Source organism: Dasypus novemcinctus, chromosome 13 (genome assembly GCF_030445035.2).
Source record: "Dasypus novemcinctus isolate mDasNov1 chromosome 13, mDasNov1.1.hap2, whole genome shotgun sequence".
NCBI classification, from domain to species: Eukaryota; Metazoa; Chordata; class Mammalia; order Cingulata; family Dasypodidae; genus Dasypus; species Dasypus novemcinctus.
Genome location: NC_080685.1, coordinates 67,101,198 through 67,128,732, shown reverse-complemented (window position 1 = coordinate 67,128,732; position 27,535 = coordinate 67,101,198). Strand labels below are relative to the sequence as shown.

Sequence of the window (27,535 nt, the reverse complement as noted above, 5' to 3'; positions counted from 1 at the left end):
ATGATTTATAATTAATAGGTCATTTTTTCTATGTAAATACATGCTTTTAAAAAAAATCATTCTCCTTGAAATCAAATTCTTTTCCCTAGCTTATTTTAAAAACTTGTTTCATGAAAAAACTTTTATAAATAAAGGCAAATTTCAGCTCATGGATTCAATAATTAAAAATTTAAACAAATCCAATCAAAATTAATGTGGGTTCAATGTAATATGAATGAATTATTACATGTATTTAAAATAAAGACCACTAAGCTGGGAATGTGGGTGCTTTTTTTTTTTAAAAGGTTTATTTTGTTTATTTATTTCTCCCCACCCCTTTGTTGTTTTGCACTTGCTGTGTCTGTTCATCTTCCTTGTTTCTTTGGGAGGCACCAGGAACCAAACCAGGGACCTCCAATGTGGAGGGAGGTGCCTAGTCACTTGGGCCACCTGCACTCCCTGGTTTGTTGTGTCTCTCATCGTGCTTTCCTCCGTGTGTCTCTTGTTGCATCATCTTGTTGCATTGGCTTGCCAAGCTTGCCTGTTGTGTCAGCTCGCTATCTTGCTCATCTTCTTTTAGGAGGCACTGTGGACCTCTGCTCCCTGCTTTTGTCATATTTCTCTTTATGTTTTTCTTCTTGTGTATCTCGCTGCATCATTTTGTTGCGTCAACTTGCTGTGCCTGCCTGTTGCCCCAGCTCGCTGTCTTCTTTAGGAGGCACCTGGAACCAAACCAGGGACTCCTATGTGGTAGGCAGGAGCTTAATCACTTGAGCCACATCAGCTTCCTTGTGAGTACTTTTTTAAATATTAGCAGACAGCAATCAACAAAGTGAAGTTGTGATTATTTAAAAGGATTTTCTTAATTAGTACAAGTGGTAAAATGTCAAGGTAAAGAATAGCTTTTATCACTAGTCAGTGTGATAACCCCATCTTCCACCACACAAGTGCATGCACTCACACATATATACACACAAATACAAAGATAATTCACACACATTATTGGCCCTTTGGTTTATTTTCAAGTAGTAGAGCAACTCACTACTAGTTTCTGGAGAAGCTCAATCAATAAAGATCCTGTTTGTAGAGACTCAAGGGCATATTGCTCTTCCAGGAAAGGAGAATCATACATCATAGTTGTAATCACTAATATGTTTAGGCTAGGGAAGTTTATCTATAGTTGCTCTTGAGTTAAGTATGTAAGCTGATACTCAGGACAGTTCAACATCCTCTCAAAGCACTGATTAGTGCCCATTTATGCATTAACAACCAATTTTAGTTATGCAGATGTCATTTTAACAACTGACACAAAGAATAAAAAGTTAAACCCAGGTTCCAAGGGTTTATTACACTTACCCCAAATGTTGACATTATAGTTTTTCTCAGTTTTTCCAGCAACATTTGTTGCCTCACAAGTGTAACGACCTGTGTCTTGAACCTGAGCATCTTCAATCTGAAAGCACAATCATGCTTTGAAACCGCAATTTATATTTCACATGTAAGTGGAATTTTCCTATTAATATTGTTATCTCTTACTTTTTTCATTTTTATTCTGAAGATTTTCAATCGTATAAAAAGCTGAGAGAATAGTAAAATGATAGGCTACATATTTACCACCCAGATACAATACTTAATAAGATACAAGAATTTTAATTTCTGTATCTTATAATAATCTGATTTATATTAGTGGCCGAAGGTTTAGAAAGACCTCTTAAATATAACTCAGATAAAATAGTAAAAAAAACCCACAATTTTCATATAGTAATTTAAGGCTTCATATATCCAGGATATTGTTAGTAGAACAAGAATCCTATTACTGGTTTATTGCATATGTCTTTTCTCACACTTGGTTTGTAAACTTTTTCAAGTCAGGTATTATATTTAATTAGCCCCAATCTCCTAGTATTTAATTTGGTGCTCATTAGATAATTGGGTATCAGTACATATTTTTCTATGTACTTATCTGCAACATGCATCAATACTCACTCTATAGTCATTCATTGACCATTCAACAATTATTGAGAAGCTTGTGCTACATAATGCAAGTGGAAGATATAAAGAAGTTTCATGTAATATATAGTTTCTGATTTAACAAGGTTGCAATCTAGTTGAGAAAAAGTTTATGAACATGTAAAAGAATTTAATAATACAAATTACAAATAATAATACAAAATAATAAAGAGGCACAGCCAACATATGTGTTTTTCAAATTAGTTTACAATCAACAATTGGTAAAATATCCAAAAGAGGGAGAGACATTGGGGTTGAAGTGATCACTGAAGATATTTAGCAATAATAGGGGTATATAGAAGGCACTCAAAAACACATAATAATTGATTAATACGAACAAATTGGGCTGGGATTTGGTCAACTCACAGGAGAATCCAAAAAATATTAACGCCGAAAGATTACTTGAAATCCATCCTCCTCATTTTACTGATAAGGAAATTCAGGATTAATGAAGAGATTTAAATTGCCCAAAGTCACATAATTAGTGACAGAGTCACTCAACGCTGGGCTTGAGGTCCTTAAGAACAGGTCTCCATGTCTTGGAGAGAGTCAGTAGGTGGAGAGGAGAAAGAAACCTTTCCTGAGTGCCTACTGTGTACAAGGTAAAATAAATTGGTAAGATTCTATAATTTGATCGGGTTAAAAATGTATGTTAATTGTTTTGTGTAGCACATAGTTACAATTTTTTAAAAAGTAAGACAGTTTTAACTGACTGATTAGGTTTGAATTTTATAGAGGCTTATTTTTCTGTAGGGTCTTCTCTATACCCTCCACAATGGGACCTGCACAATGGTCTCCCACTTACTTCCAGGGTAGAAATTCAAAGAACCCCAGGATTTCTTCACCATCAACTCTCCCCCATTCCCAGCCACATTAGGTTCTATGCTCTGAAGATAAATGGACATCTATAACTACTGTTATTTGCTAAGATGATCTACAAGAAGCAATGCTCTCCCTTAGCAGGACTTGTGACTCCATGTTATCATCTCCCTCTGTCATTCAGTCAGAGCTGAAGTTTTGGAATTTGGGATAGAGCACGTTTTTGCCTATGCAGATTGATTAGCTTGTCCCACTACCCTCCACCAATGATTCTGGCCTTGCTTTCCTCATCCAGCTCTATAATAACAAGATCTTTACACCGAAGGTCTTCACTCTCTCGTCCCTAACCTACATGTACGTGCTCCCTCCCACTCTTACCTGTGAACCCTCAGTTCTATTGCCCTTCCTGTGTGCTGACACCCATCAACAACTCCCCATTACATGGCTCTCTTTGTTTGCTACTTGTGACATTCCTTTACGGAGGCTAGTATTATAGTGGTTAGTGTGTGCTCTGAAACTATACTCCCTGTGCTTAAACCGCATTTCTACCATTTAGTCAAGAGAAGATTATTTAGCCATTCTTTCAAATTTTCAACTGGGTTATTATGAGGACTATATAAATATTCTAATAGCCAGGTGCTTCCTGAATATGAACTTCTTAGGATAGCTTTCAATATCAGCATTTATGCTGACAGTTATTTCACTCAAATCAACCCTATCAATATTATTTCCAAACATTCATTTTTGCTAAATTTCTCTGTTTCAGCCAAACTAGCTTACTCACTTTCCTTAGTCAGGCCTTGTATCCCATCTATCCTTAAAGGGCCATATAGCCTTTTGAGACTATGCTAGACAACCACTGCCTCACTTCTGCTATCTCCCTAAAAATATATTGTCTATACCACCCACTTGGTAATTAATGCAGTCTCACAGCATTTTTTTCATTTAATTTATTATATATTTATAAGTCACTGGAAGAAACCTATGTGCACAAAATATATATTTTTTGTTTCTCTATCTAGAGAACTTAGAATGAATATTTGCTGATGAGTTGAATGACTGAGAAATTCAGACACTCCTTAAAGTATTCTATACTATTTTCCTGGATGCATATTTTGAGAAGGCTTCTGGCTACAAATCTGGATAGAATTAAATATTTAAATATTACTAAGCATAAAATTGAAAAATATTAAAAGCATTATCCACAAAAGGGTTCCTGGACTTTTATAACTTGAAATTACAAAATAGTCATGAAACTGACAATTTTAATGGGTTAATACCCAAACCTTGAGCTTATGAATAATGTAGAAGAAAGAAATGAATCTAAATCTACAGTCTTACCTTCAACATACTTCCATTTTCAGAGATACTGAAGCCTGGTTTCTTCAGCAAAGGACGGCCATCTTTTAACCAAGTCAGGGTAGGTGGCGGAATAGCATCACTCTGACATAGCAACTCCACAGCTTGGCTAATAAGGACAGAGACATTCTGTTCTTCTCCCATAATGTTTGGTGGAACTAGGTGAAAGACAGGTTTTACCTCAGGATGGAACAGGCCAGCACACCAATTATCTTCATTAATCATCAGGGTATATTCTGAATAATTTTACTGGTTATTTTAAGATGTAGATCACAATCATTCTAACATACCCTCTTTCACCATTTGCTTCAGAATATGTTGATAAATCACTGATTAATGTGTTCTTGTTGAAAATAAATAGTACTCCTTCTCATTAAAAAAATTTTTTTTGAACTGGAAATTCTCACAAAAGTCCATTTCAGAAATTTCCAGAATTAGGTTTTCTGCTGCTTAAGATTTTTAAATAACAAATCATTGATGAAATATTTTGGAAATGACAGAAAAATACATTCAATATGTATTTGTAGTTTTTATAAAAGAAATAAAATTTCATAGTGGTAAAGGTAAACTAAATAAATAGATGAGAGTTAAAGAGATCAACCTTAGAGATCATGGTCTGTGTGTGTAAAAACACGAAATGGTGACAGATAATGGCTTGTCCAAAACAACATAACTGGTGGCAAAGCTAGAAGCCTTCTGACTCTCAGTTTAGCGCTCTTCTGTTTTCCATGGTGCATGGACATTTTTTAAAGAATGAAGCCCATGTGGGAGAAGTTACACAATAAAGAATAAACTAAATCAGTGACCAGCTGTACAACACACTCATAATTACATAAAAAGAAGAAATGAGTTGAAATTTGAATAAGACTAAAATGAGAATTCCTTGGCTAATAAGGCTTGTCAGATGCTGAAATGTGTTCCTGAAGATGTTTAAGGAATCTCCTTCCCTTGGATGTATTAAGAAACAGTAAACAATCATTTGTCTTAGATGGTTTAGGTGTAGCCCTGCCAAGAATGAGAGAGTGTGCTCTATAACCTCTCAAGTACTCTTTCAGGAGAGTATAGTATTATAATACAGGGAACGTAAACTAATGATGATATAAGGCTTATTATTAAAGGCTACTCTGAAAAAACACAGAAGGGAAATTCCTTGGCCATTTCTCATTAAATACCGTAACTGTTCAGGCTTGTAGGAAATTTACCAGATTTGTAGAGAAGTTACACTAAGACATTTTTACAATAAAATTTAAATTGCATTGAAATAGATCCTAAGGGACTTTCCAAAAGCCTTGTATGCTAAGGAACTTATCATAGTTCATTAGCCATTGTTTCAGATGGGATACCCAGCATTGTGTTACTGTAACAATGAATGTAATAGATTTTGAGTAGATGCATTGTATTTCTGAAATTATGAGACTTCTCTGCTACCATGTCTGCTATGGAAGGAAAGAGAACCTGAACCTGACACAGGACTTGCACTAAATTCAAAGGAACTGATGCTTAAGGAAGAAATACCCTGCACAATATCTGGAACAGACAAATGGAGCATTTGTACAGAGGATTGTGATGTCCTTTCTAATAAGTTTAAATAGAACACACAGACATTTGGCTCACAATAAGCTTAAAGCAAATCTATGTGGGAACAGAAAACAGTGGGATTGTTTTTGATATGAAACACATTAGACAAAAGATATACAACTGTTCTGTTTGAGATGAAAACAGCTATAATAGTAACTATACAAGTAAAATTAGTGCCACTTTCTAAGATATCATGAAAACAGATACAGCACTGGAAGACCAAAAGAGTAAGTTGATTTCAATCTTTGGAAGTAATTTCAGGTAAAATCTGGTCTCATTGGATAAAAAACTACCATAACTCTATAAAAATATGTTTATCTTCGATTATTTATGGAATTCACAAAAGATCATGAATTCTTTATGGCTGTTTGTAAAAACAGAGGTCAGAAACAGTTCAATACAGCAGAATGCTAATTTATTTCCAAGTATTTTTCCTTCAATTACTTTTCTTTAAAGCTAAATGAGTTGAATCAAGTGCTAAAGGAAACCAGATTATTTTTTAAACTGAGAGGAAAATGCAAAAACAATAATGTATTTGTTTTTTAAATGAACACAAATTAAAGTGTATCTAATTACAGACAAGGATTTATATTACTGAAACACATCTATTTTCTTCTGTCTCTTATTTCTAACTTTTTGTTTAGTCTGAGAGGAGAATAAGGTTCTACTCTTTAGATCCTCAGTTTCCTCAGATGTTATCACTATTTTATTCTGTGGTTATGTTGCTTAGGGAAGGGGCGCACTCTGGTTTTGTTTCTCATCCTACACATTATATTATACTTGCTGAATTTAATTACCAAAATAAGAAGTGCCATAGGGTTATGCTTGCCAAGGGTGCTGGACAATGTGTGAGCTCTAAGAAAGTTCTCTGGGCTTAAGTTTTTAAAGAAAAGGTACTATAGGAATGTCAATACTTTTGAAACTTAATTCTCTTGTTTCTTGTCAAAATATGGTAAAATATACTCTGAATTCATACTGGGGAGAAAAATCTTTAATGAACTACTCTCGTGATTGTAGGGAAAGTTTGTCTCCCACTCTTTACTCTTTCTACTATTTTTACACGCAATAATGTAAATCTGAAGAGGACTTCTTTCTGGAAATTAACATTCATTAGATTGCCAAGTTTACTGTTACAAATAAGAATACAATGTATGGAAGTAATAGTAATAGTGGAGCATAGAGTGGAAACTAAATTCAGATTAAGAATTTGTTTTATATTTACTATTCTTTAGTTGTTTGCTGTACATATGTATTTCAAATGCTAAACACATATTAACATTCTCTATCACACATTTGTAACAGCTCACCATTTGTCTTTTACACCAAAGGAAAGATTCTGGTTTTCAACCTAATAGGCTCTTTTCTTTCTATGACTCCTAGAAAATATCAACTTTCTATCATCACCCAGGTCCACTTTTGACCTTAACCAACGTAGAAATAGACGGAGCTTGTCCTAGATTTTCACTGCTTACTAAAACCCAGGCAATAACAATGTCACCCCTTTGCGTCCTCGCCTATGACTAGAGGAGCTATTGTGTCACATACTTAGACTGATTGATGAATCATTCTCTAAGGATATTTTACATTGGCAGCCTTCCAGTTCTTTGTAAACAATGAAAGGAAACAGAATCTCAGGTCTGGACTTCATAAACCTATCTCAGATGCAAAGCACCAGAACTATGAAGGTTGGATGAGGACTCCTGTCAACTGCAGTTAGGATAGAAAAAGGGGATGGTAGACAGCAATCCCTAGTAATGCCAGCTGGCATTTTTTACCTTAATTAGGTGAATATGGTATTGAGGTTAAAATAAGGGTCCTTTTTATTAAAAATAAATGGCATTATATAAATCGTTTGTGATCATTACACATGCTTTTGGCTAATTTATAAAAAGAAGTCAAACCACATGGTCTGAAGGAAAACAGATTAAGTCATATATTTTGATTAGGACTGAATTCTTTGGAATTGAGGCAGGACTTAAATAGATACCCTTCTAGAGGCCCCAGAAGAATCAATTTCAATTTTTCACTAACCAAGGGATATAATGCAAATAAGACACTGAAAAAAAGTCTGAAAAATTTCTCAATGTTGAAAGTATACTTGATGTATATACGTAGAATGACTAGCATAATCTATGAATGAAACCCAACTTTATTCTGAAGGATATTTGCTATAATAGAATAAGACATACCTTTTTCACTTTCTAGCCGCATGAAAAAAAAAACCTTCAATTTCGTCTAAATTTATGTTTAGCTAAACTTTTGCTCCACAAATAGATGGATTGGAAAAACTGCCTATAGTAAATATAATTAAAAAGTAAAGTAATAAAATCATGGCTTTAAGTAGAATAGATGAAGAAAGAAACTTGAACAAATATTTGCTTTGATGAAAAGATTTTATCTTCCAAATTGTAGGGCAGTTTTCTATAGTCACGTTCTTCAGAGTACTTTCTAAAAGCAACATTCTACATGTTGGATATAGGCATTTTAATTTCTTGAAACTTCATAAAAGGAAAACCAATCAAAATCAAGGCAGAAAGGCAGAATTTGTTCTGAGTCGATTCTCTAATATTATTACTTCTTTTATTCATGGTTCTTTATTGACAACAATTTAATTTAACTTCTTCAACGATTTTAGGACATAAACACATCTATAGTCAGAGCAGAAAGAATTATAAAAGTACCTCACCAAATACTCTGAGATCAATGTCCCTTTGTTTCTCCCCAGCAGCATTCACTGCCACACAGGTGTATCTCCCTGTATCACTGATTTGTGCGCTGGTCAATGCTAGGATTCGACCCCCAGAGAGAACCTAACAATGATAAAAAAAACAAATAACCAGCATGCCCCTGTCAATGGTCAGTACAAACAGACTTTCTTTTTTATTTTCTGAGGTTAATCTATTGATATTTGCCATAGGAGGATTTTTACTTTGTATTTTAAAGTGGGGGAAGCATCATGTAATCCCCTTTTCATATTCCCTTTTGGTTAGAACCAAACTTAATAACAACCAATGAAAATGAATCTCTTTATACAGGATTAAGTGAAGGTAAAATTCATTAATACTACAAAGGCAAAAATCCACAAGGGACGGAAGATGGAAAGAAGTGAGAATTAGAGGATCTAATTTTCCTTCTAAGTTTTTTTTCTAGCAAATAACAAGTTAAAATTAACAGCAAAGTAGTAACCAAATAAATTAACTAGCCACATTCATTGCCTTTTTGTCCCACTGATCCAGGTGTACCTCTAAAATATTGACATTAACTCTGAATTTATCATATTAAATTCTGAATGCAATGGATTTTTAAGAGGGATTAAAGTAGAATACTGAGCACTTCTGTTCTCTGCCAGGCAAAATAAAATTAAAACAAAATTTAATTTTGATATACATGTGTGATGGTTAGGTTACTATATCAATTCGCAGGTTGCACTCAGTTGTTTGGTCAAGCAAGCACTGGGCTAACTGTAATACAAAGACATTTATGGATTTTAGGCATTAGTGAGTTTACTGCATAGATGGCTGATTACACCTACAATCAACTAGGGAGACTGCAGTCAGCAATAGTTTTATGCAATCAGCTGAATGCCTTAAAAGGGGAAGTGATTTTAGCATTCAGAGAGAATTTCCCAGCTCATCTTAAGACAGCCACCATTTCCTGTGAGCTCATCAAGGACTTTGATCGGACCTTCCTCAGAGCCCCTGGTTTGCAGCCTGCCTGTGGAATCTGGACTTATGCATCCCCATGGTCATGTGAGAGAATTTTATAAAATCCCAAACTATTTTTAGATATTTCCTATTGACTCTATTTCCCTAGAAAACCCTGAATAATACAGCTTGGTACCAGAAGTGGGGTGGTTCTTGAAGAACAGAATCTTAAAAATTGGATTTCTTAAGTGGTTCTGGGAGTTTTGCAATTGGCTCTCTACCCTAATTGGACTCAAGGGTACTAATGACTCGCTTTTCAATAATGAAGTGGCCATTACCAGTCCATGGCATGACTTGGCAATGGAGATACACAAAATATCATTACTGGATACTCCTACTTCCACACTTATAAAAGGCAAGGATCTGGGTGAGAATGTTTTCAGCACTTTAACAGTTTTGTGGAGTCAAAAGGTACAATAAGGTTGACTGGCTCCTCCTATATACGCTGGATACAGTTACAAAAGAAAGGGTTGAGTGAAAGGCTTCAAATTTGCAACTTAAATGGGGCATGAATGATGGGAAAGTTTCTATGTGCTTTGAAAGAAAATCTTGTTTCCTGCAACCACAGACTTGAGATCTCTGAAAACCAGACTCAGCCTCTCATTATATAAGTAGCTGAATTACAAAGGAAATAAAAATCTCAACCTTGCAGGGTGTCTGCTAAAAGTGAAGGCATTGATTGGAAAGGAGTGGAACCCTGAGGAATGGGATGGAGACATATGGGATGATGATATTATCAGTGGGGACACTGGAACCCTAAATTCTGCTGAAACTTTGTGAGATAAACCTGTGATGGCCTGACCTGTGGAGACTGCCCTATGTCCACCTTGTATCACCCAACTTCCAGCCTGCCCCAGGGAGTCTGGACCTCCTTCCAGCTCTGAGGTTGGTACCAGCCAAACAAAGCTTGCACTGCCCAATCTCTGGATGAAGTTTGTTAATCATTCTTCTTTAAATTCCTTAATAATTTACCTGTTTGTATTTCTTTTATTGAGTAATAATGTAGTAGATTTCACTAAAGAAAAGAAAGATGGTACCTGTAGTCCATTAGAGAAACTAGAGACAGGGCTTCCATCTTTTAACCAGGTCAGACTTGGGGCAGGGATGCCTCTGGCTTCGCATTCTAACCTCACCAGATTATTAACCACCACTGCCACCATGTTATTGCTGCCAGAAATAGTTGGGGGCACTGAAAAAAAAAAAAAGATTAAAAAAATAGAAGTATATTCATCTCACATTAATGAAAAATATATGTATTTTCCACAACAATATGTTTTTACATGTGGGTTTTGTTTCTTTAAGTCCTTTCACATCCCTTATTTGAGATTCTAATTGCAGTCAGACCTGTGAGGTAAGGAGGGAAAACACTAATATCTTCAATTATAAAAGGAGATTATGCTACTTTGTTTAACAAGTCCAGTTTTACAATGCCAGGGCTGAGGTTAGGATATTTATTTCTTGATTTTCAGTAACACACACACACACATTCCCACTATAGGATGTTAACTACCAACTCCTCTTAAAAAGCATTATCAAAGATAGTTACTTAGAAAATGCTTCTTTAATTAATATCTATGATTCTATTAGAGAGTATTTATAAGAATAGTTAATGTCATTAGTCAATAAGATCACCAAAGACTATTTCAACAACTCATGTAAAGCAAATCTAAGTTCAACAGCATGTGAAAACTGAGCATTTTAATAGGAATCAGGAAATAAACACTGGTAAATATTTATACTAGAATTTTATTGAAGCGCTCAATTATTTTAAATGTTTCTTTACCCCAGAATAAATCCAGGAAAAGTTACACTAACCATGAACCTGCAGACTGTAAAATAACTCTGTAGCTCCAGCTGAGTTGAAAGCCACACATTTATATATGCCAGCATCTGAGATCTGTGCACTTTCGATATCAATGACCTGCCCTCTGTTCAAGAAAGTCACACCTGTGGTACCTGAGAGTGGATGATTATCTTTGTACCATGAAATAGCTGAAATGGAAAGGGATAGGAGATCATCTATGTAAATATTTTCTTTTAAAAGCACTTTCTTACATTCATCATTTGAATTTGAATCTGTTTAAACAAACTGCTCTTTAGGACTGATTGTTCCAAGGAGGAACCTCAGAAAAACATCAAGAGCCTAGTCACTGTAAAAATCCTGAAAAGGAATTTAGAAAAATTATATTCTTTGTATTATTTTTAATGCAGCAGTACAGTTATTCTTTGATATGTAACTTTCAATCTATTTTATTTCTTTTTTGTGTTATATTCTCATCATCTGTAAAAATTAAGCCCATGAGTCTTAATCACAACTAAATATTATACACATAAACACAATTACCCTACAAAAAAGATAAATTATTATTGATAGAAAGGAACAATATACCAATGATGCAAACCAACACAATAAAAATTAATGTTCTCATCATAATTACTGTGATTTAGAAAGGTTATCAATTTGGGCTAATTGCCTTATAAGAATTTTAAAAGTTAAAAACATATTTTTAAACATATTTGTATGTCAAATATTATTGTAGGGATTGTGGCCACAGAGCAGACAGCAAGAAAATTAAAGAATTCACATATTTCTATAGCTTAAATTGATAAATTATTTCATGCAATTGAAAATTTAAAAATGCCATCTGTCTTATGATATTCTTATCACTGTATTATCCTTCAAATGTGTTTGATAACAGTTCCTTTGTTAATAATTACTATATTATCATAAACAGTCTCAGTTATTCCCAGAAATCTTGAAACTCTAAGTAGTTCCAAAGCCCATAAGTAAACATACCAGGCAAAGGCTTTCCAGCTGCCTTACATTCCAGCTGTATGGGGTTATTTACCACCACTGTCTCATTCAGCATCTTCCCTGCATCCTCCAGACTGGGTGGTTCTGGAAAAGTCCCAAAAATGTAATTAATTTACATAAGCAGAATACTGAAACAAATTATTTGTTCAATGAAAATGATATTTTTTCTCTTTTTTTATTCACATATGTAAACTGATATATTTTAATAAAAGTGAACTGTACAATCAAGTAGAATTGAAGGACAGAATCTGGATTATCCATTTCTCAAAGCCCATAAAAGAAAATCCTTGGAATCGTAGATTAGCAGAGTGATTAAAGAGACTAAAAAGAGTATTTTTAAATGGGCAATTACATGTCTGATGGTGAATTACTTTTACCAAGAAGTAATCTACCCAATGTGAATTCTTCTAATGAAGAAGAAATCAACCTCTGGCAAAGCTTCCATCTTTATCTTTAGACAGGGCTGACTTCAACCATTTTAGAAAAATGAGAATCCATTTTTATGTTTGATGTAAAGTTTATATACAATTAAATTGTTAGTAAAATAAAACACACTATATTTTCAGCTTTAAATAATCACTGATAATGCTGTTCTATTATTTAATATACCTGTAAAATCCAAGAGGTATAATGTAAAAGCCATAACAATTTAGAACAGAATTGCCAGAGGTCTTCAATAATATCTCAAAATGGAAAGGAGGAATGGGAAAAAAAGAATAAGAGAACAGCATGATTAGAACTAAAAAAATGGCAAAAATAGAATCAAATATATAAGGCCTTAAATGTGACTTGGTTTATTTCATAGTTCAAAAGACAAAATATTTCATGCTTGGTTAACATGACATTTTTTTCATTAAAAATCTAAGTGCACAAAAAAGCACAATAAAAAAGAATCCATAGAAAGTTGACAGTATAGAGTTGAACAAAGATATACAAGGAGAGGAGTGACATATCAGTTTATGACAAACAGGTGTACAAAGCAATAATCATTAAACATGACAAAGTAGCATGCTTTGCATTAAATGAAACGGTACAATTCATGAAGAATCTATTATAATTACAATCCATCAGGCATTGAACACAAAGCAAATATAGTCAAAAGGTCAAGGAAAACTTAAAAAATCTAGCAAATGGCATAGTTTAATACATCTCCCTCAGAAATTGTACAGTAAGCTAAAAATAAGGATATAGAGTATTTGAAAAGTAGTTACCCAACCTAATTGTATAAATATACATATACATGGTATATTTATAGTTAACCAAAAATACATATTCTTTTAAAATGTCATTGGAACATTTCAAAATAGGCTATATATTAGGCTACAACACACACACACACACACACACAAAACCCAATAAAGCATTATCTAAACAGAATTCAGTAAAACTAAAATAAAAAAAAAAAGAATAGGTATCAACAGCAATAATATAAAGGAATCTGCATGGAGAAAAACTGCATTAAAGAAGAAATAAAAGCCAAAGTTGTATTCTTAGAAAAAGATAAAGCAAATGAAATTGATTAATATTAAAACCTATGGGATATCACCAAAGCAGTAGTGTACTCAGAGGAAATCTTAAAGTCCTGATTAATATTTCAAAAACCACTACTAATGAAAATAAGTGTTCTAAGAATTCAACCCTGAATCTCAGAGAAAAAGACAAGTGAAATAAACCAAAAGAAACTAGAAATAAAGAATGAATAAAAGAAGAAAACAATGCAAATGATAAAAAAAAAAGATAATAAAACTTAAATATGGTGCTTGACAAGTCTAAAATATCCTTTTGGGTCAGATCTCTATTGTTCTGGGAGTTGTTCCTGAAGACCAAGCCTAAAACCCTATCTTTCCTCACGCCTTCAATCCCTTTGCTAGGTCTCTAATTTCAAGTAATAACGCTACCTGCTTGAAATGCCTGAGAATTTTTGTTTACTGCTCTGAATTCTAATTTATGATATAGTACACAATGACAAAAGTCCTTCAAATGTCCGTATCTGACTTGGTTTGATTTTAAATATGTAAACATCACAACCCCGGAAATTAACCAAAGCCTTCCAACAATTCAGGGAATGTTTAGTCAAGAAAAAATGGCTGAGTCTCTTTAAGAACAGTGAGATTTGTGGTGTTTTAACTTGACATTTCCATGACCACCTCTCTTGCTCAGTGGTAGCCTTGAAAACCAACATTCCTGTAATCACAGTGAAAAAAAAAGCAGCTTAGCAGCCACTGGAGTGATCAGATATGTTTGGAACTTCCTAAAAGCACCATCCCCAGAGATTGTCATTATTTGACCTGTCTGGCAGTTCCTAGAGATCCCGTCACTGGACTTGTCTATTTGAAAAGAGTAAGAGCTCACTCAGTGCAAACAGCAGTTTTTACCAGGGGCGTTAATTGAAAATAAACAACTGCCTGGGGTGGTGATAACAGTTGGGACAAATAAGTTGTTGACCAAAAAACACCTTAAAAAGTCAGAGATGGGGAATTAGGTGTTCACAGGGAGGTTTTCGAAAGCTCTAAGATAGTCCTGGGAATCTAGAAGGCTGTGTGCCGGCACAGGTCTGTGGGTCCAGGGACCATCAAGAAGCACTAAGTTCTCACCTCGTGCTGACCTGGAGGATCTGTACAAGCAGGATGTAAAGGCTAAGGCAGAATTGTAAACTGTCTGGCTGAGGAGTATTGAAGGCATACCCAAACATGCACACCAAGCCTCTGGTAAAGGCTGGGAGATTTATTGTTTCCAGGAATTCAAAGAAATCTGTCCGGATATTAGCCGACCACCATGTTACGTGAGAAGACCCTTCAGAGGACAATGAACACAGACTTTACAGATTTTGTTCAGGAAAGTCACTGTATTTGTTTTCTTTTGCTGTCATTACAAATTACCTCAAACATGGCAACTTAAACAATACAAATTTATTACCTTACAGTTTTGTAGGCCAGAAGTCCAACATAATCTCACTGGGCTAAAATCAAGGTGTGAACAGGTCTGCATTCCTCTCTAGATGCTCTAGAGGACAATTATTTCCCTAGTCTTTTTCAGTTTCTTTAGGTAATCACTTTCCTTGGCCTGTGGCCTCCTTCTTCCATCATTAAAGTCTGCAATAGTAGGTTAAGGCCTTCTTACATCACATTACTCTGAATTTCTGCCTCCCTCTTCCACTTTTAAGGACCTTTATGAATACATTGAACTAGATCTAGAAACATCAAGGGTAACCTCCCTATTTTAAGGGCAGCTGATAAACAACCTTCATTCCATTTGCAAACTTAATTCACCTTGTAATGGAATCCAGGTTCTGGGAATTAGATTCTGAACATCTCTGGGGGACGATTATTCTGTATATTCACTAAATATACAAACAGCAGCGCAACAATAACAAAAAAACCTGGGAGAGAGGGGTATGATTTCAGAGCTGTCATGTTGTGTTATTTAAAATGCCTACTTTTTAAACAATAAAAATAAGTCATGCAAAGAAACAAGAAAGCACAATCTATACAGGAAAGGAAGCAGTCAATAGAAACTGCTCATGACAAATTGCTGATATTGGACTTATTAAACAAAGACTTTAAAATTTTAAATATGTTCAAAACACTAAAGGAAACCATTATTGAAAACAAAAGGAAGTAGGAGAACAATGTCTCACCAAATAGACAATATCAATTGAGAGACAGAAATTATTAAAAGGACTCAATAGAAATTCCAGAGTTCAAAAGTAGAGTAAGTGAAATGAAAAATTCACTAGAGAGGCTCAATAGTAGATATAAGCTCCAAGAAGAAAGAATCAATAAACTTGAAGATAGATCAATTGAGAGTATCCAGCCCTAGGAACATAAAGAAAAAAGAATGAAGAAAAATGAACAGAGCTGAGAAATTTGTGGGATACTATCAAGCATACTACCAGAGACATAATGGAAGTCTATGAAACAGACATAAAGAATATTTGAAGAAATGAACCAAACCTTCCCAAATTTGATGAAAAAACATTGATTTACCCTTATAAGAAACTCAACAAACTCCAAGTGGGAAGAACTCAAACAAATCCAAATATAGATACATCATAATCAAATTGCCCAAAGACAAAGACAACGAGAATCTTGAAAGCAGCAAGAGACCAGAAGGCAGTGGGACGACATAGTCAAAGTACTGAAAGAAAAATACAATCAAGAATTCTATGTCCAGTAAAACTATCCTCAAAAAAATGAAGGGAAAAATAAATCAGGAGATATTCCATGTTCATAGACAGGAAGACTTATTACTGAGATGCCAATTCTTCCTAAATTGATCTATAGATTCAGTGCAACACCAATCAAAATGCATTATTTTCTGAATGTTGACAAATGAATTAAAGTTTATATGGAAAGACAAAAAGACCCAGAATAGCCAAAACAATATTAAAGAACAAAGTCAGAGGATTGATACCACTTTACTTTAAGACTTAGTAAAGCTACAGTGATGGAAGTAGTATGGTATTGGCAAAAGAATGGCAAACAGATCAATGGAACAGAATTGAGAGGCCAGAAATAGACCCAAACAAATACAGTCAACTGAATTTTGGCAAAAGAGCAAAGGAAATTCAATGAAGAAAGGATAATCTTTTCAATAACTGGTGCTGGAAAACTGGTCATCTAAATGCAAAGGAAAAAAAATGACTAGATACAGCCCTTACACCTTTAATAAAACATTAACTCAAAATGAATCATACACATAAATTTAAAGTGTGAAACTATAAAACTTCAAGAAGATAATATAGAACAAACTCTAGGTGACCTTAGGTTTAGTGATAACTTTTTATATAAAACACCAAAAGCACAAACCATGAAAGGAAAATTGAAAAGTTGGACTTCATTAATATTAAAAACTTCTATTTTGCAAAAGAAGCCATTAAAGGAATGAAAGACAAACCATGGAGAAAATATTTACAATAATATAAGAAAATCAGTTACTAACAGATATCCCTGCAAGAAATACCAAAGGGAATCCTTTAGATAGGAATGAAACATAATCTGATTCCACATGAATAAATAAAAAGCAGCAGTAGAGACAACTACATAGGTAAATATAAAACTCAGTAAAAATGTATATTTTGTTTATAAATTTTATTTTCTTCTACTTTAAAAGATAACTGCATAAAGCAATTAATTATAAATTTGTTTGATAGGCACATAATGTATAAAGATGTTAAAATGTATGACATTGGTATCACAAAGGAGGGGCAAGGTACTGGAGCTATATAAGAGCAAAGTTTTATGTATTATTTAAATTAAGTTGGTACTAATCCAAAGTAGATTATTATAAATTAAAATGCTAATTGTGCAAAAGAGGAGTTATGTGAGAGTACACGAGGATGAATATAAAACAGCTAATATTACACCAAAAACATATAGGGGACGACAGACTAATAATGAAAACCATAAGACAAAACATAGGATAACTAAAAAATTTAGAAAACTGTACAACCTAAAGTATGGACCACATAGTAAGCACAAATGTTACCTTGTTTGAAAACTATAGTTTCGGAATCTGTACATCAGTTTCAGGAAATATGATATGAATAAGTTAAAAGATTATTGCTGTGGAAGGGAAAAGGTTTTATGGTGGATCTGGGGAAATACTGTATATTGTATATATGAATTTTGGTGATCTAAGACTCTTCTGAAGCTGACATTATGTTGGGATTCACTTTACGGGAAGTTTTGGATCACAGAGTGGTTCAACAATGGCAGCAGAGGAATACTGATATGGGATGTTATTGACAGGATATATATGGTTGACAGGGAGTTATACAGGGCATATGCCCAGGGTATATGGTAATGTCTATATATACTCATAGTGGAAACAATTAATAACAACAGCTAGGGGGTACTGGGCTCCTGGCCGGGGGGTCACTGTTGTGGGCCCTGGGAGAGCAGCGGCAATCCTCCAGGTGCAACGGCAAGAACCAGGAAGGAAGGAGGGCCCAACAGTGGGCTCTTGATACTAATGGCTACACTTTTGAGCCTATGCACCTGCAATAAGAACAAGGCCTAGAGTAGCATTGTGCCTGGGGGTTTCCTCCTGACAGCCTTCATGTTACTCAAATGTGACCACTCTCACAGCCAAACTCAGCGTGTAGATGTGATGCATTCCCCCCAGCGTGGGACACGACACCCGGGGATGAGCCTCCCTGGCACCGAGGGATCACTACCACATACCAGCTGAAGAAGCAACTAGAAAATGACCTTGAATTAAAGATTCAATGCGGAACAGCAGAATATACCTGTCTACATATAATAACATGACTTCGGGAAGCGGTTTGACCTAATGTAAGGGGGAAATGGAGAGGAGAAATGAGATTATAAGGCTGTGAGTCTCTAAAAAAGAGTCTGGAGGTTGTCAGAAGGAATACCCCTATGTACAACTGAACAGAGTCTAAGAGACAGATAAGGTAGATACAACCCCAGGTATTGGTTCTTTTGAGGGATAAAGAGACCCACGGGTTCTATGGTCATGGCAGAAGGGGTTCACTGCCATGACAGATGGCCCTTCTTTGGAGCTGGTGTTTCTGCGTGATGGAAATGGACTCAGAGGGGATCTCTTTTCACAAGACTTGCATGCTACTTTATTGGAATTGTAGTTGGTGCTGGGTTTAAGATATATGTAGGGGATTTGAATCTCTGGACTGATAATATGACACCCAGGCCCAGAGCCTCAACAGACTTCAGCTCCTACACTTTGACTTATTGGACTAACTCCACTCAGCTAACATGGAGTTGAAGAAGGTCAACCACCACAACATGGAGCCTAGAGTGTCTACAACTAGAAGCAGGAAGAGTGCATCCAGTACCCATGTGCAATCTAAGCCCTCACTTGACATAGGTGTGCAATGGTCACAACCAATCCAATGTCCACAGAGAAAATGTGGAATGGGTGTGGGAACGGTAGCCATGGGGGCTGCTGGGTGTGGGGAACGGGAGGAAGAGATGAGATGTGGAGGCGTTTTCGGGACGTGGAGTTGTCCTGGATAGTGCTTCATGGACAATTACGGGACACTGTAGATCCCCCCAGGGCCCACTGGATGGAACGTGAGAGAGTCTGGGCTATGATGTGGACCATTGACTATGGGGTGCAGTGATGCTCAGAGATGAACTTACCAGGTGCAATGGATGTATCACGATGATGGGAGAGAGTGTTGCTGTGGGGGGAGTGGGGGGCGGGGGCGGTGGGGTTGAATGGGACCTCATATATATTTTTTTTTATTGTAATTAAAAATAATAATAATAAATAAATATTAAAAAATAAAAAAAAAAAGAACTTAAAAAAAAAATGCTAATTGTAATGCCCATGACTACAACCAAGAATAAAACTCAAAAATATATAGTAAAGAAACTACAAGGGAAATAAAATTGTATTGGCACATTAGAAAATATCTAACACAGAAAGGCAGTTATGGAAAAAATGAGAAATACAAATGATATAATTATATATATATATATATATATATATGGCAAAGACCACAGGCATAAATACTACCTTACAAGTAATTACATTCAATGTTAATGGATTAAATACTCCAATCAATGTCAGAGACTGGTAGAAAAGATTTTTAAAGAATAAAATGGTCCACCCATATTCTTTCTATAACAGCTGCATTTTAAATTCCAAGACACAAATAAGTTGAAAGTAAAAGATAGAAAAATAAATCTTGTAAACAGGAACTAAAATGGAACCAGAGTGACTGCACTAATATCAGACAAGACAGACTTTAAGACATAATTGTTACTAGTGATGAAGTAGAACATTTAATCATTATACAAATGATCAATTCATCAAGACATAACAATTATATACACTTATGCATCTAACAACATTAGCTCCAAAATGCGTGAAGCAAAATGGGCAAAATTAAAGGGAGCAAGAGGCAATTCCACAACAGACACAGAGAAGTCTCCAACCAGCAAAAGCAGAATATACATTCTTCTAAAGTGCATATATAACATTCTCCAGGATGGACCATATGTTAGGCTATAAAACAAGTCTCAGTAAATCTAAAAGGATTGAAATCAGACAAAGTATGTTCTCTGACCACAATGCAATGACTTTATAAATCAATGAAAGGGAAAAAAAATTGGGAATTCTTAACTATGTGGAAATTAAGCAACATACTCCTAAATAACCAATGGGTCAAAGAAGAAATCACATAAGGTATTATAGAATACTTTTAGATAAATGAAAATGAAAAATACAATAAATGAAAGCTTATAGGATACATGTAAAACATGTAAAACGGCGTTTAGAAGGAAGTTTACATCTGCAAAGCCTATACTAAAAAAGCTCTGAAATCAAGACCTTAAGCAACTAAAAAAAAGAAGCATGCTAAACCTAGAGTAAGCAGAATGAAGGAAAAAACAAATGAAATAAAGAGAAAGGCAATAGAGAAAATAAACCAACAAAAGTTGGTTCTTTAAAAATACCAATAAAATTGATTAACTTTTAGCTAGATTAACTAAGGTAAAAAAAAGAGAAGACTCAGTCACTACTATCAGGATTTAAATATGAGACATTACTACCAAACTTACAGAAATAAAAGGATTCTAATAGACTATATGAGCAATTGTATGCAAATAATTAGGTAACCTAGACAAAATATCAAATTTCTAAAAAGACCCAAAACTAATGAAATCAACTCAAGGAGAAATAGAAAATCTGAGTAGACCTCTAGCAAAAAAGAGAATGACTTAATAATCAAAAATCTTCCCACAATAAAAATCCCAGGTACAGATGGCTTTATTCACATTTGTTGAACTCAGCCAAATATCTAAATAATTAACACCAATTCTTCACAAACTTTTCCAAACCACAGAAGAGGAAGGACTATGTCTCAATTTCATCTTATAAGACCAATATTACCATGATAGCAAAACCAAAGACAATGCAATAAAAAATTATAGAATAATATCCCTTATGAATATAGACACAAAAATTCCCAACAAAATACCAACATGCCATAGTCCACTGAATGTACTGGGGGAGAGTGTAAACTACAATGTAAACTATAATCCATGTAGTGCAGCGTGCTCCAGAATGTATTCACCAAATGAAATGAATGTGCCACAATGATGAAAGAGGTTGTTGATGTAGGAGGAGTGTGTATGTGTGTGTGTGTGTGGGGGGGGATATGTGGGAAACTCTTGTATTTTTAAGGTAACATTTTTTTGTGATTTTTATGTATCTTCAAAAAATTACACTAAAAAAACAAAAACAAAAACCCATGATCTTGAATAACCCCAAAAAACAAAACAAAATGTAAAATGGAGTATATACCATGACTTACAGAGACTTATCATAAGAAAGCAGGGTAATTTTTAAAATAGGGAAAGGATCTATAAACATTTCTTCAAAGAACATACACAAATGACCAATAGGCACATGAAAAGATACTCAACATCTGTAGTCAGTAAGAAATGCAAATCAAAATCACAATGAGATACCACTTCACACTCACTAGGAAGGCTGTAATAAAAAGACAGGCAAATAAATGGTGTTATGGATGTGAAGAAACTGGAAGCTTCAAGCATTACTTGTGTGAATGTAAAATGGTGCAGCTGCTTTGGAAAACAGTTTGGCAGTTCCTCAAAATGTTAAAAATAGAGTTACCATATGATCCAGCAATTCCACATCTATGTATGTGTAAAAGAGAAATGAAAACATATGTTCACACAAAAACTTATGCATAAATGTTCATAGCAGCATTATTCATAAGAACTCCAAAGTAGAAACAATGCAAATGTTCACAAACTGATAAATGAATAAACAAAATGTGGTATATCCATACAATGTTATATTATTATTCAGTCATGAAAAGGAATGGAGTACTGATACATGTTACATATAGATTAATATTGAAAACATTATGCTAAGGTAAGGAAGCCAGACACAGAAGACCACATGTTGTATAGATTTATTTATATGAATGTCCAGAATAGGCGAATTCATAGAAATAGAAATTAGATTAGTAGAGCATGGGGTAAGGGAAATGGCAAGTGACTGCTAATATGCATGGAGCTTCTTTCTGGGGTGAAGAAAATGTTCTAGAATTAGATAGGGGTGATAGCTGTGCAACTTTGGGAATATATTAAAAACCACTGCATTGTACATTTAAAAGTTTGCATTTTATGTGGAAGTTATATCTGAATTTAAAAAGGCTATCAAGCTCAGAATTTTAAATGCTCAGCTTAAGTCACAGGATGATGGAGGTCCTATAGATGTCCTATAAGAATCCCTTATGAAAAATCAGATGATGGGTCTGATTTTCTGGTTACTATATGTCAATATAATTTCAATATATAGCCTCAGAGGTTTGAAAAAAGCCATTATTTTTTAAAAATTTATTTTGTTTAATGTTATGAATAGTACTACAACAAACAATTCTACAAAGATTAAAGCCATTGCACAACCTCTATTTTTCCCTTATATTATTATTTAGATTTTTAGAAATAGCTTGCCAATATTAAAATCTTTTAATAATTTTATTAATTTTAGCTTACTTTTCCAGGTATTTGATTATAAGAAGGTTCTTAACTACTTCTGGTCATAGAATGAACAGCTTTCAAAATAAGCATATATTAATATTATTACAACATTTTACTATTGCAGTAATAAATGGACACCTATTTTTTTTCCAACTGTTTTTCTACTCCAAAGAAAGATAAAAATTATTGCTTAGAGTAATTTTCAAAAGCCTTCTATTACGTCTTCTTAGTCAGTCTAAGCAAACATCGACTATAGAATGTTACCTTAGACTTAAGGTTCCCTCAAGGTAGCCACCATTTAAAATGTGTGTTTGGAAATATTAAACACAGAATCCAGAAACTAAAAGAGGAAAGCTAAAGACCAAAGAACTTTTTATAGAGTTCTTTGGGTATGGATACTAGCACATGGGACTGACAAGAAACATGTGGACTGGAAACCTACTAATTCTTACAGGGACCATTTTGCTGAAGAAATTACAATCCTGTCTACAACAGTTTGTGATGGTCCCTTCCCTCGAACACCAGAGAGAAAGAACATTCTAGTGTTGAGTTTGCATAATAAATACTGAAAAAACATTTTTTCTTATTTTTAGGTGAAAAGCAAGAAAACATAAATTCCATTATTCCCTTCTACTAAATGAATAGCCACTTTGAACTTAAGAGAACACTGTTCTGGACAGAAGCATCATCAGTAAAGTAAAAATATCTTATATAAACAAAAAGAAAATGCCCGCATTCTCCAAGCAGGAGGTTGAATTCCATTCAACTTGCTTGCTGTTTTGTTTTTTTTCCTTCTTCCAGAAGCTGCAGGCATCACGCCAAAACCACAATATCTTCATCTTGCTACATCATGGGCTAGAATCTCCCTAGTGCTTTATTAATACAAGAACATGAATTGACCCTTTCAATCTTTGGTTAAATTTGAACTAATACACAAGTGGCTTAAAAATGATATAGGTGAGTTAATCCTCCCTAACTGCCAAAATTATGAAATAGTGAGGGATGAATTCATCCAAACCAATAAAACGGTATAATGGAGTCCTGAACTGAAATTATCTGTTAAAAAAGGAAAAAAGAAAAATGTTCCTTAAACATCCCCAAGTGTCCCCTTCAAGTCACAAGTGAGCTATTAAACAAAGCACAGAAATGACAGAGAAACCTTTCTTTTTAATGAATGGGTGTTAGCAGAAGTTAGTCAAGCAAATACTTAAGAAAAAAAAAAAAGAGGTTCTCTAATAATATTTTCAAGACTGCTGATACAGACCCAAAAGTGTTCCTGGCTAAGAGTAAAGGCAGCAGGACTTTAAAAATACTTGCTAAAATGCTGGTGCAGTGAGAAGGGCCAGAAACCGTATATGTTTTGCCAAAACAGTCTTTAAGCTACCATTTAAGGATGCTTACTAGGAGTCAGGTACCAGGCTAAGAGTTACATGTGTAGTCTTTCATTTAATCTTCACAATAATCTCCATATGTGTGATCATATCATTATCCTTTCCATTTACAGATGAAGAAAGTGAGTTTTTAAAAAGCTAGCAACTAACCCCAAAGCACTGAAGCTATTGTAGTATAGGGACCCAAATCCAAAGGCAATGCTTGTAACCTCAACATTCTACTTCTCGGTGTGCTTTCACCTTAGTTGATTTTTCCTGAGAAATAATTATGTGCAGATGAAATGAACGTTTGAGCCATTAGATCCCAAATAGTCATTTGTTTGTGGAAACATCTGTTTCATTTGGCAAATATCTTGAGGTTTAGATATAATTTCATAGTTTGGTCTAGAGAATAAGAACTTCCAGAATTATGAAACTTTGATTATCAAAAAGGACCACCTACTGAGGGCTCCTGCCTTCATACTAGACAAACTTCCCCCTGGGAAGTCCCACAACAATGTTCCTCTCCTTGTGATCTTGACTAGCTTTTCTAGTCCAGGAGACTAGACCTTACTTCAGCTTTCAGAAACACTTTTTGCCATATTGAGAAGAATGGTAGAAGTAAAATTTTTTAATAAGGAAGAAAAATATTAAATGATTGGAATGCTAAATTTCTTAGGATTGAAAACTTTTGGATACAACTATAGTAAATGCATATTTGTTCAGTCTCTTGCCCTAGCTCTTCAGTAAGGATTCGGAACAAACAAATCCTAACTTAAAAGTAAATACAGAAGTATTTTCCTAAATTTAGAAATATAGATAGTCCCAAACATATATGTTATGTTCCAAATGATAACGGGTAACTTTATTGTTTTAAATTTGCAATGTCTTTGCCCCTCACAAACAATTATGGTTAACTTCCAGATTAATATACAAAATCTAATGAATTCCTGTAAAGCATAAAGAAGTATCAGACATTTGTTAGGAAGATTTGCAATAATATAACAAATGACTAAATATTACTTTCTACATGTTATACACTATTCTAAGGGTTTTCTTACATTCATTCATAACTGTGTAAGATATGTGACATTACCTCTATTTTACAGATAAGAAGATGGAGGCACAGATAATTATACTAAGTTGCTCAAGGACACACATCTAGTTAGTAAAACAATAAGAATTCAAACCTGGGTAGTCTGGTTTCTGAGTTTGTGCTCCTAATCCCATGCTATATGGCTTCGCATGAACAAAAGCAATTTAGTTGCAATAGCAATAATTAAGCTAAGAAACATGAAAATTTCTTTAAAACACTGAATTTTACTCACTATACATATTCTTTTTCCCTAGTTCCCCTTCTTTTCCCCTTTAGCCTGCGATAGATACTGGTCTGCATTTGTATAATGCCACCACCAAAATGAGATAATTGATTTGATTTCTCCAGTTAACCTCTCTCTTCTCAAGTAAAGGGCAGGAGGGAAATAAGAGGATGGTTTAGATGCCTAAGACCAAGGAAAATACCTGGTCAAGACAGATCTAAAATATAGAGTTAGGGATGGATGCCATAGACTAGGTCAACTACCAATCCAGGAATCATTCACTTTATTCACTGGGCTCCTAGGTGGTCATGTTTCAGCAATGAAGGATACACAGCTCCTTGGCCACCCTGTCCATCTGCAATGAGCACTAACTATTAACAAAGTGTTACATATGTTACATATGCCTTCTTGAAACTTGAACCATGCAAAACAATGATAGCATTTTTTGAGTTCTATGTGTCAAGGCTCTTCTAAATACTTATGTGAAATAAGCCACTTAATTATAACAACACCCTATGTAGTAAGTAGGTATACAATTACCAACATTTTAGAGATGGGAAACTAAGGCCAAGAAAATGTTCATACATTATCCAAGTGGCAAAGATGGTATACTTGTTCTGACCTCTGGAGATAAGCAGAATAAGTTTAGTCCATTTTCCAAATGGCAGCCTTTTAAATATCTAAGGAGTCTATTCCTCAGATTCTTTTCTTTTTTAGGATAAACATCTTTTTCTTCATTTTATCTTATTTTCCTAAAATATTCTTCCCCTCTCCTTTCTCTGAATGAACAAAACCAACCAATTAAATATCTAGCTCAAATGTCAACACTTATGTGGTTTTCTTCAAATCCCCCCATGCAAAATTAATCATCCCTTATTCTGTGTTCACATAGCACGTGGTGTCTACCCAGTGGTGTGCTGGTAGATGTTTAACAACCAGTTCTCTGGGTATAGTCCTTGTATGAATGTTGCTTGATAATTTTGTTTATATCAATGAGTAAGACAAAACTGAAACAAAGATATGCTGGTAATTCAGCAATTCATCAATGACGTGCAATGAATTGCATAATAGTTTTTGAATAATGAAAGAACAGTCCTTTAACTTTTTGTACTATTCATAATGTAACTACTATTGAAAAGACACACTTTTAAGTTTAATGCCCATTATTAACATTCTCTCCAGCACTTTCTTATGCCTGTGCAAGCAACAGAACAATAATTCAAGCTCTAATTGTAACATTTAATGATTTCTTTAAAAACTTTTTAAAAATTTTTGCATTTAACTATTTCTAGTGTACAAATACCCCACCACTGCCAGTTCAAGCTACCTACATGGCATCCCTAAATGCCAAGAGGAGCATAGATTGTGTACATATACACTAGACATAACTTCAAGAGCATAGATAAGAGTAAAAATAATTAGGAAGTGATGAGTTTCAGTAGTTTGTCTTTAGCAAAGTTGTAAAGAGGAAAACATGTTTTAAGTTGAGACAGATGTGGATTCAAATTCCAGTTCTGTCACTTGCAGCTAATGATTTTCTTCTTTGAATTTTTGTAGTTAGATAAAAAAAAATGGGGCTAATCATACCAACCTCAAAGAACTGTTCTGAGGATTAAATAAGATTATATATATACTGGGCATTGTATATATATAATTAGTTACTTACATATATTTGTCTACTTTATTAGAATAGAATCACTTATATGCCAAACATCTAGCATGTTTGTTTAAATAAATTAATGAAAGAATCAAATTAAATGATGGGTACTTCCCTATTGATATTCAATGGTCCTCTTAATACATAGTCCTAAAACTAGATACAATACTATGGAAACATTCAAAGAGCAGACATACAAATAGGGTTGTTCCTCTCTTTTTCTAACACTAAAAGCTTCTATTAATGCCTTCTAAGATTGATTAGCTTTTTTAAGACACTGAATTATTATATGTACAGTAATTGGAGAAAGCAAAATAATACTCTCAGATCTTTCAATGTATGGTGTCTATAGTTTTCCACATCAGATTAATTCATCATATTAATTTTTAAAGTGTTTTGTGTGTGTTTTTTTTTTTTTTGAAG

At 34.3% G+C, this 27,535-nt stretch overlaps 1 protein-coding gene across 1 annotated transcript in view; it reads right to left on the bottom strand.

Moving 5' to 3' along the window:
* HMCN1 (hemicentin 1) overlaps positions 1–27,535 on the bottom strand; it is a 515,334-nt gene that overhangs the window by 168,275 nt on the left and 319,524 nt on the right. The window contains exons 37-42 of the mRNA XM_004468435.5: positions 12,247–12,348; positions 11,265–11,441; positions 10,487–10,638; positions 8,432–8,555; positions 4,150–4,325; positions 1,336–1,432 (exon numbers count right to left, since the gene is read on the bottom strand). Coding sequence (XP_004468492.2) covers positions 1,336–1,432; positions 4,150–4,325; positions 8,432–8,555; positions 10,487–10,638; positions 11,265–11,441; positions 12,247–12,348 — 828 coding nt within the window. The remainder of the gene's footprint in view (positions 1–1,335; positions 1,433–4,149; positions 4,326–8,431; positions 8,556–10,486; positions 10,639–11,264; positions 11,442–12,246; positions 12,349–27,535) is intronic.